This window comes from Diaphorina citri, unplaced genomic scaffold (assembly GCF_000475195.1).
Source record: "Diaphorina citri unplaced genomic scaffold, Diaci psyllid genome assembly version 1.1 scaffold1677, whole genome shotgun sequence".
Taxonomy (NCBI): Eukaryota; Metazoa; Arthropoda; class Insecta; order Hemiptera; family Psyllidae; genus Diaphorina; species Diaphorina citri.
In genome coordinates this window covers 9,247-23,704 of record NW_007379103.1, presented here as the reverse complement: position 1 = coordinate 23,704, position 14,458 = coordinate 9,247, and the positions used below count along the sequence as shown (strand labels likewise).

Sequence of the window (14,458 nt, the reverse complement as noted above, 5' to 3'; positions counted from 1 at the left end):
GTAGGTGTTTGAATGGGTATTAGACTACCAAGATTTTACACTAAAGTTTCGTTGCTCAGAGGAACTTGCTCCGTTGTTAGGCAAACACTTTCGTATTGCTATGAGTATGTCGGTAACTAATTTAAAACATATTGCATTCCGGCCATGATGTCATCTGTTTATTGGGAAGCTATATGCTGCTACTTCTGAGAGACGATTTTTCAGAGAGTTTATTTAGTCATGATTTCATGTCATGTTTCAACACGTTTTGTATGTTGATGATTTATGTACTCATGAAATAATTTCTGTCAGCCTAGTTAGCTCAGAAGTTTACCTTCTTACATCCAATGAGGCAGCCTAGTTAGTTTGGTTGGAAGTTTGCCTGTCTTGTAAGACCTAGGTCGCGGGTTCTATTCTCCTTACCTACCTATCTGCAAGTTCAGTTTTATATTATTGTTATGCTAAATATAGATCTCTATAGACCTGTATCACTTAATTATAGACCTTTTGCTTCACCAATAACTATGGACTCTTGAGAAGGAGGTAACTATAGAAGTTTACCTTCTTACATCCAATGAGGCAGCCTAGTTAGTTTGGTTGGAAGTTTGCCTGTCTTGTAAGACCTAGGTCGCGGGTTCTACATATATTTCCGCCCAGGGCATGTTATCCCAAACAGATTAGGTTCCCTCTCGGAACGACTGACTTTCTCTATCCTGCCCTCCTCTCTTCGATTTCGGGACAATAAGGTGTCCGCTGTTACAGTTGCACCTACCTTCTTAAGGTCGTTAAGTTGTGTCCACACATAGTCGACTGGCCGTCGGTCGTTGTCGACTGAACCGTCCACACTGCCTCGACAACATCGATTCACCTCGTCACGATGTCGATCGACGGCCGGTCGACTGTTTGGACACACCTTTACATCAATGACAAACATGCAATGAAAACTCAACTAGTAGCTACAGTTGGACTCTCTGAGTAGTGCATTACACAAGAGATGTTTAATTTTTATTACCTATGCTGTGTGTCCCATCATCAATAAAGTGCGTTTTACTGTGAGGTGTCTCTCTAATGTGTCCCTCTGTCTCTCTTTAATGTGTCCCTTTGTCTCTCTCTAATGACCTTGATATCTCTGTCATGCTCTGATAATAGAGTCATATGGGGTGCACTCAGCCTTGTGAGTGTGAGAACAACTTGTGTAGCAACTAGTGGTGGTACTTAGCAGAAGAAATGAGCAAATTTATGGGAATTAAAAAGGAAATCGGGCATAGTAATCATGTGATACCCACAAAAATTGAGAAGAGGCTTTTAGCTTTAAACCTCAGCTTTATGCAGTAAAACCAGGCAATGTAAATCAATACCTATTCATAATTTACAGAAGAGCGTCCAAGTACCCTTCGTAACAAAGTCTTGAGAATACCAACCATTCGCTCCCACCATCCACCCCACCATGGTGCAGAAGGCGGGTTCAGTTTCCACTCTATCTTCTTAGCAGTAGAATATTGGGTAATCTTGTCCCAATCAAGCTTCTGGCATGCTGACTCGAATCCAACTAGGTTTGTGCCCTGGTCCGAATAACAAATTTTCGGTCTACCATTTTTACTGCAAAATCTACGAAACGCTTGCACAAAACTATCCGTTGAAAGTGATGAAACAACTTCTAGTCTAATTGCTCTGTAGACAGCACAGGTGAAAAGGACTATCCATACCTTTTTGACACATCCTCCATCTCCTCTGATGAACAGCTGATGGAAAAAAGGATTATTTCAATTTGCATCAAACCTCGTTTTTTACACACCTCACTGTCAGTAGGTACAGGTACATTAAACATAAATTACTACATTAAAGGAAGGGGGAGGGATCATTTTTTGAGTTGGGTCACTATTACACAACGAGTAGATACTTACCACATCCCTGATGTAGGTGAGACGTGTCGGGGTAGGGTGCATAGTGGTATTGATTTTTCAGGGGCAAAATATATGGTGTGTTTTTTTGTTACACTGACTTGGAATTAGCAGAAAACGAGGCGAAACAAAAGAAGGGAGAATTCCAGGAATTCCAGAGCGAACATTATTCTGGCATAGTTTTTTTTAACGAGGGAAATTTTCTTTTGTTTTTCTCGAGGCTGATGAGATGGGGATGGGAGGGAGGGGTGGTAATGGGTAAACGTCTGGCAACCATGGGCGAGGTTCAGCGGGGGCTATCGCTTCAATTCGCCTGGGGCGCAAAAATCTTTTTTCCCCATTCCTATCTAGTCGATCGTTCCCATTCTTGTTTAATGAATAGTACCTTCTTGTTTAAAAAATAGGTTCTACAGCTTTGCTATCTCTTGTCTAGTACTTACCTATTATTTACCAATTACCAATATTTTGTTGTTGGCTTCAGTCATGTTTATTTAAATTAAAAAGCTCTATTAAACTGTTGGTATAATTATAATGGAATAACTTATTCTAAGCTGACAGTCTAAATAAAACACTACTTATACTTTCACAAATAGCTCTGGATGGGAAGTCATAGGTGAAGTGCTTAATTTTCACTCCAGGCACAGAAGAAAAATACTGTCTGTCCATATTTTCTGTGCATGGGAATGAAAAATGCACCTAATTTCATTATGTTCAGAAATTTTGCAGGAAAAATCTTTTTAATATTATTTTGCTGTGCTTATCTGATTGCTGTGTCTGGTTCATTCTCAAATCCATAATTTCATGTACCTACTTGAGAATTCTAATTACCATTTTTTGATGAGTCTGCACTCTTTCATAAAATCATAATCTCTAGAAAGCCATTGTTCATTTCTAATTGGTTCTAATTCTCTTAGGAGTCTCACTAATTTATTACTCCTTTTTAATTATTCCATATTGCTATGCAGTTTACCTTCATATTTTACTTACTAAACACATGCCTTCTAATGGCTTATACTCTTACCCACAATGAATTGTTTACCACAGTGGTTTAGCTGTCTAATAAATAGCAGGAAAGCATACCTACTGTAATTACATAAATGCTGCCCACTGATGTATTTTCAGACCAACATTACAATATTCAAGGTATCTAATTGTGACCTGTTCCTTAAACAACTCAACACTCCCAGATACTTTCCATTTAGGTGCTGGGTCAACACAAGAACACCAGAAACTAATTTATCAAAATATTTGCAAAATACTAGTGCTTTTTTCGTGGTTGACATCAAACCAAGAACCCTCTTTATGGCAAGCAAGAGTGCTACCACTGGACCAACCATGCCCTCACATGCCTCAGTCCTATGGCCTGTTCCACAAACAACTCAACACTCCTAAGTACTTCTCATTTAGGTGCTGGGTCAACACAAGAACACCAGAAACTAACTTATCAAATATTTTCAAGCAAAATATGAGTGCTTTTTTGCCTTTTTTGATGATAGACATCAAACCCAGGACCTTTTGTATGGCAAGCAAGAGTGCTACCACTGGACCAACCATGCCCTCACATGCCTCCCAAGAGGCACCACTATGGTTGAACTAGAAATCCCCATTATTATGCTACCTATTCTGTGCTCTGCCTTGAAAAATCTGTACGAAGCAATGAAGTTTTATTTTCTATTTGAGACAGCTAAAATGTTATCATTTCATATGCTAGGTATGCTCTCTTTTCTCTTCCCGTATTCTCATTTTCTACACAGACGAAAATATTACAGGGTTGTACCCTTGAGATGATATCACTGAAATCATAGGTAATGACTTGGAGAGAAAAAGATAAATAGAGGTTTCTACATAATAAATATATTAGAGAGCTAGTCTATTGTCCATTTGTCTAGGTATCTATCTATCTTTTCATTAGTTCTTATGTTTTATCTTCATCGGAAAAGCAGATTATAATCCTTTTGAAGCTTTGCCCTATGCCTAGTTGTTAAAGGTACTTACTTACCTATGATACCTATCCCATAGTTCACATGTTTGGAATCACATCTTCATTGTGGACCAAAAGGGAAATCAAGTTTAACACTTTGCTACTGTGGGTATTTTGTCCCCTTGAGATGATATCACTGAAATCATAGGTAATGACTTAGCAAGAAAAAGAAAAATAGAGGTTTCTACAAAATAAATATATTAGAGAGCTAGTCTATTGTCCATTTGTCTAGGTATCTACTTATCTTTTCATTAGTTCTTATGTTTTATCTTCATTGCAAAAGCAGATTATAATCCTTTTGAAGCTTTGCCCTATGCCTAGTTGTTGAAGATACTTACCTATGATACCTATCCCATAGTTCACATGTTTGGAATCACATCTCCATTGTGGACCAAAAAGGAAATCAAGTTTAACACTTTGCTACTGTGGGTATTTTGTTTATTATTGTTGTCCCTAATCCTCATGTGTTGTCACAGTTCTTTTGACAACCCTGTATACATAGCAATGATGTTATTTTTAAATCTATCTCAGCGTAGCTTCTCTTCTTGCAATGCTCTCTCCCTCCCCCTTTCCTCGCTTGTGAAAGGATTGAGAAAAGGATTGTCTTGTGGTCTAAAGAAAGTGGCAGTTTCAAAAATGGGACAGTCACTCTTTTATTAACCGTTTTGCAAGTGAAGGCTTTGAAGAAATAACGAAATAGGTACATATCCCCTTCAAGAACTGAGTTTCTACTTTCTATTTTTTTTTCTCTGCCGTAAAGAGCTTTATTGAAATTTTTTTTACACAATACCTACATTTCTGGATTTTGGTTTTTACTTAAAATATGATGTATTGTTAAAAAATTACAACTTAACTTGCCTATACTTTGTAGTTATTCTATGAAATAAGCAGCGATAGTGAAAATTATTACCTTTCTTGAATAGTTCTCAGACTAATGCCGTTAGCATGTTATCATTTCTGATAAGACTGCTAAGAATTGACACGTTGTAACAGGACAGGGTTAACTTGATATCGAGAGGTACATTGTACATACTCTATGTACATAGTATACACAGACATAGGTACTATTGCCGAGTAGTATGGCTACATGCTATAAATATACTGCCTAGCTGTTCTTTAGAAGTGGTGCTCAAACTGCTCCAATATTTGGGACGTCTGGAAAATGTTATCAGGAAAACACAGAGGGGTCTTATTTATCAGAGGGTGATCTTTTGTAGAGTCTAATGTTCAAAGCATGTTCCATGATGTTCCTTCCCCTTATCCCCTACCCAGCTCTAAAAACTCTGTCGTATGTTTCGAAAATAGAGGTGTGTAAGAAGTGAGAAAGAACTACTCTTTTCAGTGTACTACTCAATGAGTCAGGTCAGATTCTAAGGGACTCTTAACTCTGAAGGGAGTTGAAGAGTGAGTTACATGTTTGAGGATCTGACTCACCGACTCAGTTCCACTGAAAAGAGTGATTCTTGCAACCCCGTTCTCTTTTCTCCGTCTGCCTGGGACTACGAAAAGAATAAGGCATGACCTATGACACTTGCTAGACTGTTAACTAAGAGAGTAGGTAGGCAGGCACGTTAAATAATAACATAGGAAACGGTTTCATTGCCACGAACCAAAAACACGACATATTTTTCCTGTTCCGTGATTTGGGCAAAAGCCATTCATTACTCAAAAGCTTTACCTACATACACAGCGGAACTTTTTGAAACGGAGCGGCGTTTTATAAAGGAACATATTGAAACAGACGGCAAGAAAAGGCCAGCACCCCTTTTCAGAAGTGGCACCATACAGACGTAAACAGTGAAGGGGGGCATTGCAGTAATAGCAGTAAAGACGTACTGAGGGAGGGGAATGGACTGAGGGGAAGAGAGGAAAGAAAGAAGAGGAGAAAGAGAGAAAAGAAAGGAGAGGAGGAAGAGGCACTGGAAATTCAGGTCAAAGTTGAATAGCATGTGAAAGAGGGTTTTCAGTGTTTCTTGAGACGAAGGAAAATTGAAATATAAAAGGAAAAAGACAGCGTTACTCCACTCCCCCTTACTTAGTAACTATGTTAGGTTTTGTGAAGATGTTTGTAAAATTTGGCATCTTAAAAAAAAGGTTGTTTTTGCAATAGAAATACGAATGCAATTTTTTTGTCGTTGGTGGGATTCGAACCCGGGACCTTCTGCATGCCAAGCAAGCGCGTTACCACTGGGGCAACCGTGCCCATCATCAATTTCTTTCCGTTTTTCTTTACACCTAATTCCCCAAGCAGTTGCTCAGAGGAACTTGCTCCGTTGTTAGGCAAACACTTTCGTATTGCTATGAGTATGTCGGTAACTAATTTAAAACATATTGCATTGCAGCCATGATGTCATCTGTTTATTAGGAAGCTATGCTGCAACTTCTGGAAGACGATTTTTCAGAGAGTTTATTTAGTCATGATTTCATGTCATGTTTCAAAACGTTTTGTATGCTGATGATTTATGTTCTCATGAAATAATTTCTAGGAATCACCTCCACGGATGTATGTAGGACTATACCACCTCCAAATCGTCCTGTCACTTGTCGCCAGATGTTGCTTTACGCAGACCAAAATCCTCCATACATGTAGAATGAATCCTATCTTCAACTTCTATGAGACTTCCCTAGCAAATAAAACTCAAACACAATTTGACTGTGATCACTATGAAACAAATGGGGTTTATTTACACTTTACAAGAAACACAATACAAGTTTACACAACTGGAAAATAGCAATTTTCCTTCGGAAAAGCCCTGAAAACCCTCACTTTCAGTCTTCCAATTTTCTCAATTTTCTTTTCTTCTCTAAAAATTTCTAGCTTCAGATTTTTTTGCTCCTAAAAAACCGCATCACAACGAGCACAAAATAAGATCTCGAATTCTACCAAAAGTAGAAATCGTGAGGTAATTCAAAGAAATATAAACAAAGATTTTGAACCCGGTAAAATTCAAAAAATTAAACATCGTGAGGTAATTCAAAGAAATATAAACAAAGATTTTGAACCCGGTAAAATTCAAAAAATTAAACAAAAACTATTCCTGTTCGTGACACTAGTGTTGAAATATAAAGTTCAAATTTAGGATACCAACAGCTTTCATGTAGTTTTGTTTATCGATTTTATTTTGATAAAATTCAATCATCCCCGGTTTAATACAAGATTATATTTTGGCTTAGTTATCAAGAGAGTAAGTTTTCCCCTGTGAAGTCCCAGGGATCAGTTTGGATCTTGTAGTTCGTTCATCCCGTTCTTTTGGGATAGGTACAGAAAGTAGGTAAAACCTCTGTTTGAATGGGTATTAGACTACCAGGTTTTTACACTAAAGTTTCAAAGATTCTATTCCTGTTCGTGACATCCTCCCACCAAATTTTGATCATACAGCAAATGAATCAAAATTTCTACAAAATAAGTCTAAAAGGGAAAAAAACATGATGTACTTTAAAGGGTTAATATATCCTAAGACTACAAAGGGTTAACATGTGCTAAGGCTACAAAGGGTTAATATGTGCTAAGTAACAAATGGTTAACAACCTTAAAATAATAATATTCAGAGTATTCTACAATATACCTACATAATAAAAATTATTTGCACAAAACAGACAAACATTAGGTACAAGAAAATAATGATAAGAATTCAACAGTTACCATCTCACATAAAGTACCTACTTACAGGAATCTTCAAAGTTACAAATTATTTACAAGATAACATCCAATCATTATCCATGTTACTGGATAAACCTAGAAGGTTTCCTAATGCTCCTACCCCTCCTAGTTAATCTCTCTGGAGCAACAATTTCCTAATTTTGTACCTCCTGAGAATCATAGTCAACATGATCACTACTCACAGATACCTCCTCACATTGCATGTCAGTATCAGGTACTATGGTTGACTCTGTATTTTCCATCGGTTCACCATCTGGTTGCTCAACAGTCTCCAATAGGTACAAACGCTGCACTGGTCTCGACAAAATCCCACTTGCTGTTTTGACTCGAACCATTCTGACACATTTGTCATGTCCTTTGACCAGCTCCACAACACGTCCCATAGGCCAATCCAAACGTTTGACATTGTCATCACCAATCAAGACAATATCTCCCTCTTTGAGATCATGTTCTTTCTTCTTACTGGAAAACAACTTCAACTGCCCAAGATACTCAGAACGGAAACGTTCTCGTAACTGTTTCTTGAGATCATTTCTGTATTTCAGACGCTCCCCAAAGTCTCTTGGTCCGATGAAGTCATACTCTGGGAAGCCAACTTCATCTAAATCATGTAGGAACATAGCAGGAGTTATTGCTGCTAACTCATGTTCACCGTCGGGTATGTATGTCAATGGTCTTGCATTGACAATGGCTTCACATTCACTGATCAGCGTCAGCAGTTCTTCATAATTTACAGAAGAGCGTCCAAGTACCCTTCGTAACAAAGTCTTGAGAATACCAACCATTCGCTCCCACCATCCACCCCACCATGGTGCAGAAGGCGGGTTCAGTTTCCACTCTATCTTCTTAGCAGTAGAATATTGGGTAATCTTGTCCCAATCAAGCTTCTGGCATGCTGACTCGAATCCAACTAGGTTTGTGCCCTGGTCCGAATAACAAATTTTCGGTCTACCATTTTTACTGCAAAATCTACGAAACGCTTGCACAAAACTATCCGTTGAAAGTGATGAAACAACTTCTAGTCTAATTGCTCTGTAGACAGCACAGGTGAAAAGGACTATCCATACCTTTTTGACACATCCTCCATCTCCTCTGATGAACAGCGGTCCCGCCAAGTCTACTCCCAGGATCTCAAACAATTTTGCATCTCTTACTCGATTTTGAGGTAGTGGTGTGGGATGAACTTCTAATCTTTTAGCTGTGTATCTCTTACACTTCACACAAGATTTCACCACTGATCGGATAGTTTTCCGTCCACCCAAAATCCAATACTGCTGTCTCAGAATAGACATCAATATCTGAGTACCTGCATGGCTATTTGAGACATGTACATCTTCAACCAATCTTCTTACTACAGGGTGGTCAGTGTTGGGTAACACTATTGGTTGACTAAAATCTTTGGCATCTGGTATGTTAAATACCTTTGTCTTCAAACGAATGAGGCCAAGTTCATCAACAAAAGGCATTAAACTGTCTAGTCTTGTATCAGACTTGTTACTAAATGATTCCTGTTGAACAAGGAACAATACTTTTCTCTCAGCCAGATCATATTCTTCTGCACTAAGCTCTCCTGTGTGCTTAGTCTGTTTTAGAGTGTTGCTCTTGAACCTCAAAATCCAACCAATCATTCGAACAATGCTCTTAAAGTTCGAAAATTTCTTGTAATACCAGTCTGAATGGGTGTCAGCAACTTGTACTGCTGCAGATACTACTGTCTTTTTCCTCTCTTTATAGACTTCAGATTGGTCAGTATCTTCTTACTACAGGGTGGTCAGTGTTGGGTAACACTATTGGTTGACTAAAATCTTTGGCATCTGGTATGTTAAATACCTTTGTCTTTAAACGAATGAGGCCAAGTTCATCAACAAAAGGCATCAAACTGTCTAGTCTTGTATCAGACTTGTTACTAAATGATTCCTGTTGAACAAGGAACAATACTTTTCTCTCAGCCAGATCATATTCTTCTGCACTAAGCTCTCCTGTGTGCTTAGTCTGTTTTAGAGTATTGCTCTTGAACCTCAAAATCCAACCAATCATTCGAACAATGCTCTTAAAATTCGAAAATTTCTTGTAATACCAGTCTGAATGGGTGTCAGCAACTTGCACTGCTGCAGATACTACTGTCTTTTTCCTCTCTTTATAGACTTCAGATTGGTCAGTATCTCCTCCTTGCTGTGGCCAACTCTCAGGTGTTCCTTTGAGCCACTCAGGACCCTCCCACCAAGTACTTTGAATCAAGTTTTTCAAGGTACTTCCTCTTGAAGGAATGTCTGCAGGGTTCATTATTCCTGGAACGTGCCTCCACTCACAATGCTCTGACAAGAGACGAATTTCCTTCACACGATTCATGGTTCCTTTGAGCCACTCAGGACCCTCCCACCAAGTACTTTGAATCAAATTTTTCAAGGTACTTCCTCTTGAAGGAATGTCTGCAGGGTCCCATCGAGGGTGCCACTGCACTAAGCTCTCCTGTGTGCTTAGTCTGTTTTAGAGTATTGCTCTTGAACCTCAAAATCCAACCAATCATTCGAACAATGCTCTTGAAATTCGAAAATTTCTTGTAATACCAGTCTGAATGGGTGTCAGCAACTTGTACTGCTGCAGATACTACTGTCTTTTTCCTCTCTTTATAGACTTCAGATTGGTCAGTATCTCCTTCTTGCTGCGGCCAACTCTCAGGTGTTCCTTTGAGCCACTCAGGACCCTCCCACCAAGTACTTTGAATCAAGTTTTTCAAGGTACTTCCTCTTGAAGGAATGTCTGCAGGGTTCATTACTCCTGGAACGTGCCTCCACTCACAATGCTCTGACAAGAGACGAATTTCCTTCACACGATTCATAACGAACGTGTTCCATGGCTCTTGCTTCTTAATCCATGCTAAGACAGTGGTTGCATCTGTCCAGAATGATGCTCTTACATCTTGCAGCTTGTAATCATCTTTCACCATTTGGTACAATCTGGTACCTATCGAAGCAGCTAGTAGCTCCAGACGTGGGATGGTCATTCCACTTTTGCTCTTTGAAGTTGGTGCAACTCTGGATCTCGCCGCTAGAAGACGCAAGATGACCTCTGACTCAGTCTCTACTCGCAGGAAGACTACACTGGCATATGCATGTTTGGATGCATCTGAAAATATGTGGAGATACCTATCGAAGCAGCTAGTAACTCCAGACGTGGGATAGTCATTCCACTTTTGCTCTTCGAAGTTGGTGCAACTCTGGATCTCGCCGCTAAAAGACGCAAGATGACCTCTGACTCAGTCTCTATTCGCAGGAAGACTACACTGGCATATGCATGTTTGGATGCATCTGAAAATATGTGGAGGTACCTATCGAAGCAGCTAGTAACTCCAGACGTGGGATAGTCATTCCACCTTTGCTCTTCGAAGTTGGTGCAACTCTGGATCTCGCCGCCAAAAGACGCAAGGTGACCTCTGACTCAGTCTCTACTCGCAGGAAGACTACACTGGCATATGCATGCTTGGATGCATCTGAAAATATATGGAGAGAAAGATTATGCCAACTCTGGATCTCGCCGCTAAAAGACGCAAGATGACCTCTGACTCAGTCTCTATTCGCAGGAAGACTACACTGGCATATGCATGTTTCGATGCATCTGAAAATATGTGGAGAGAAAGATTATGTGCACAGATGGGTTTCACCATTGCCCAACGTGGAACTTCAATTTTGGCTAACAATGGTATCTCTGATGTCCATTGTAAGAACTTGGTCTTTATATCATCTCCCACTTCCTCATTCCAGGATAGACCTTCTGCCCAAGTCTGTTGAAGTAACAGCTTTGGCACCAATACAAAACTGGTCACAATACCAATGGGGTCGAAAACACGGTGTGCTGCGCCCAAAATAACTTTCTTTGTTATTTTCTCAAAGTTCATGTCCAATAAACTTTCATTACTCACAGCCAGAGTGTCTCTTTCTTTATTCCAAAGCAAACCGAGAATATTGGTGGGTTTCTGAGCTATTTCGCCAGTCATTTCCCATCCTCTAAGATCAAATTTACGTTCCATCATTACGGTAGAAGCAATATTCATGAACTCTCTTGCTAGGATTTCATTTTCAAAACTAGCCAAGCAATTATCTACGTAAAAGCTTTCTTTCTCTCTCTCTCTCTCTCTCTCTCTCTTCTGTCTCTCATTGTTCCATAATACAAAATATTAGAAACTAATATTAATTTGCATCCTCAACGTACAAGATCCAAAGGCAAAACATGAAAAAAATCAGAAAATTTCATATGAAACAGGATTGTAATACCGTCTAGTCGTCTACCTACTTACCAGCTTGTTTGAAGTCCCTCATATGCTCGAAATTAAAAGCCGAGTACAAAGACTGACATGGGTAAAGCATATCACAGGTATCTTGTCTCATATAAATGGGAGTAAAAGAAAATGTGTACACGTGAATCTAAGAACAATCGAAAAACTTTTCAATGGGTATGACAGATAATAGATAATACAGATATTAATAAGAGATCAAGTTCACTTACTTCCAACTTTCAAAGCCAGCGGCGATGCGATGGCACGTTGAATCTACCAGTGCCCAATTGTTCATTTAGGTTCAGAAACGTTGCGCGTGGTTAGTACCCGGATGGTTGACCATCTACAGCGACAGCTGGCTTTCACCGGCCCTGAGCCTGAGTGAGGTTAATGTGAGTGGGCGTTAGTTTTTCGTCGAAGGGAGGGCAATTCTTATGATTGACTGAGATAGCAAGATACAGTCAGTCATTCACCCAAGTTAATACGAAATTCGTCAACAGTTCTACCCTGAAAATGTAAATGAGATTTCTAGACAACTTGGAGCGGAAATTTCGAGGTGCAAAGTGACACACCATTGTAGGTAATTATGCTACGTAGGTGATTAATACCGGTACTTACGCTACCTACTGAGTCATGACCTCATGAGTGATAAGCGTAATTTCAACCACTGAGAGTTGGGAAGTAATATTCGTCTTTTTTTGTTCTCTCTGATGGGATTCAGAGTAGTTTCTTTTGGATACTGACAAATGCGAACGTAATGTGCAGTCTTCGTCCTTGAATATTTTAATAATTTTTATATTTTTTCTAGAGAAAGTACGAGAGAAGGAGGAGAAGAGGGAGGAAGAGAGCGTTTTTTCCAATCATAAAAGCTTACGTTTATTATTAAGAGGAAAGTACGGTAGATGGAAAGAGAAATGGAGGAAGAGAGAGGTATACCTGTGCTTTAGCTACCTATATCTACCATCACATTATAAGCACCTTCTTCAATTAATCAAAATTGAAAAGTTTTTGTTTCTGAAACTCTTCGGTATTAATACTCTCTTTGGTATCAAAATATCAAGTCCGATAATAATACTGATTAGACAATTAATACACAACGTTCTTCATACTGTTGGAAAGAAAAGAAAAATACTAAAGTGTTTTTCTTTACAAAATATACATACAGGTTCAGAATGTGAGATTCTTATAAAAACATTTCCAAAAAAGTTGGCACTGTCAAGGAAACTAAAAATAAAAGTTAGGGTGTTGAATTTTCTCCCATACCCACCTACCCCAACGGCAATTTTTTCACAAGCAGCCTGATTTCCAAAAAAGTTGGCACTGTCAAGGAAACTAAAAATAAAAGTTAGGGTGTTGAATTTTCTCCCATACCCACCTACCCCAACGGCAGTTTTTTCACAAGCAGCCTATGCATAATTTCATGTAGGTACTTGAGAATTCTAATTACCATTTTTTGATGAGCATGAACACCATCACAATCTCTAGAAAGCCATTGTTTATTCTAATTGGTTCAAATTCTCTCAGAAGTCTTAAGTACTAATCCTTTTTTAATTATTGCATTTTGTAGTTTAAGTTCACCTTCATATTTTACAAATTTAACACATACTTATGGCCTCTATTCTTCTCATTATCTCATGTAGGTACTCACAATGAATTGTTCACCACAGTGGTTTACTTAGCTGTCTAATAACAATCCAAGTAAGATACTTCTTAGATATATTTAATTTGAAGTTCTCTAGAAAAGTCCTGTTATAGCCTCTATTCTTCTCATTATCTCATGTAGGTACTCACAATGAATTGTTCACCACAGTGGTTTACTTAGCTGTCTAATAACAATTCAAGTAAGATACTTCTTAGGTATATTTAATTTGAAGTTCTTTAGAAAAGTCCTATGGCCTGTTCCACAAACAACTCAACACTCCTAAGTACTTCTCATTTAGGTGCTGGGTCAACACAAGAACACCAGAAACTAATTTATCAAATATTTTCAAGAAAAATATGAGTGCTTTTTTTGCCTTTTTTGATGATAGACATCAAACCCAGGACCTTTTGTATGGCAAGCAAGAGTGCTACCACTGGACCAACCATGCCCTCACATGCCTCTATTCATATTTTTACCTGACGTAAAGCTATCAATGTTGTACAGTCGAACCTGTCTAAGTGGGACCCGGGGACCTGTCTAAATGGGAAACCTGGATAACTTGGAACAAATTGCCCGTCCCTTGGATTCCCACTTGACAGGTTCGACTCGACTTATTTTCAACAAATGTCCGAGTTTATCGTCTTCATGTTGACACTTGAAGATGATGAGTAAAACAGGAGTTAACTTCTTTTTTACGTAGATACATACATTAGATACCGACTCATACTTAACAACTTAACTGGTAATGTTCTAATGGTTATGGTCTATTCGACTTTTGCAAATAATCAGTCATCTAACAGTCAATGTCAATGAATGGGACTAATAATACTAATTGTCTCATTTCTAATATGTTTCTAATGATTCTAATTTATGTGTTTCTAATGCTAATGAATCTAACTTGTTTCCATTTCAGATACCTGGTTTAATCCAGAAAAATTAAATCCGAAAGGTAAAGAATTGCAACCCATATCTTTTTAATTTGTTTTTTTTTTTTTGTTTTTTTTTTTTTTTTTTTCCCCCT

General features: G+C 38.5%; 1 protein-coding gene across 1 annotated transcript; it reads right to left on the bottom strand.

Annotated features, from left to right (window-relative positions):
* Nucleotides 1-7,501: 7,501 nt before the first annotated feature.
* LOC103516835 lies at nucleotides 7,502-11,633 on the bottom strand. Its single transcript, XM_008481823.2, has 4 exons — nucleotides 11,053-11,633; nucleotides 10,669-10,745; nucleotides 10,175-10,486; nucleotides 7,502-9,275 (listed from the first exon to the last, which is right to left on the bottom strand). Exons 1-4 carry the CDS (start codon nucleotides 11,571-11,573, stop codon nucleotides 7,657-7,659), a joined length of 2,529 nt encoding a protein of 842 aa, XP_008480045.2. The 5' UTR covers nucleotides 11,574-11,633; the 3' UTR covers nucleotides 7,502-7,656.
* Nucleotides 11,634-14,458: the final 2,825 nt, after the last annotated feature.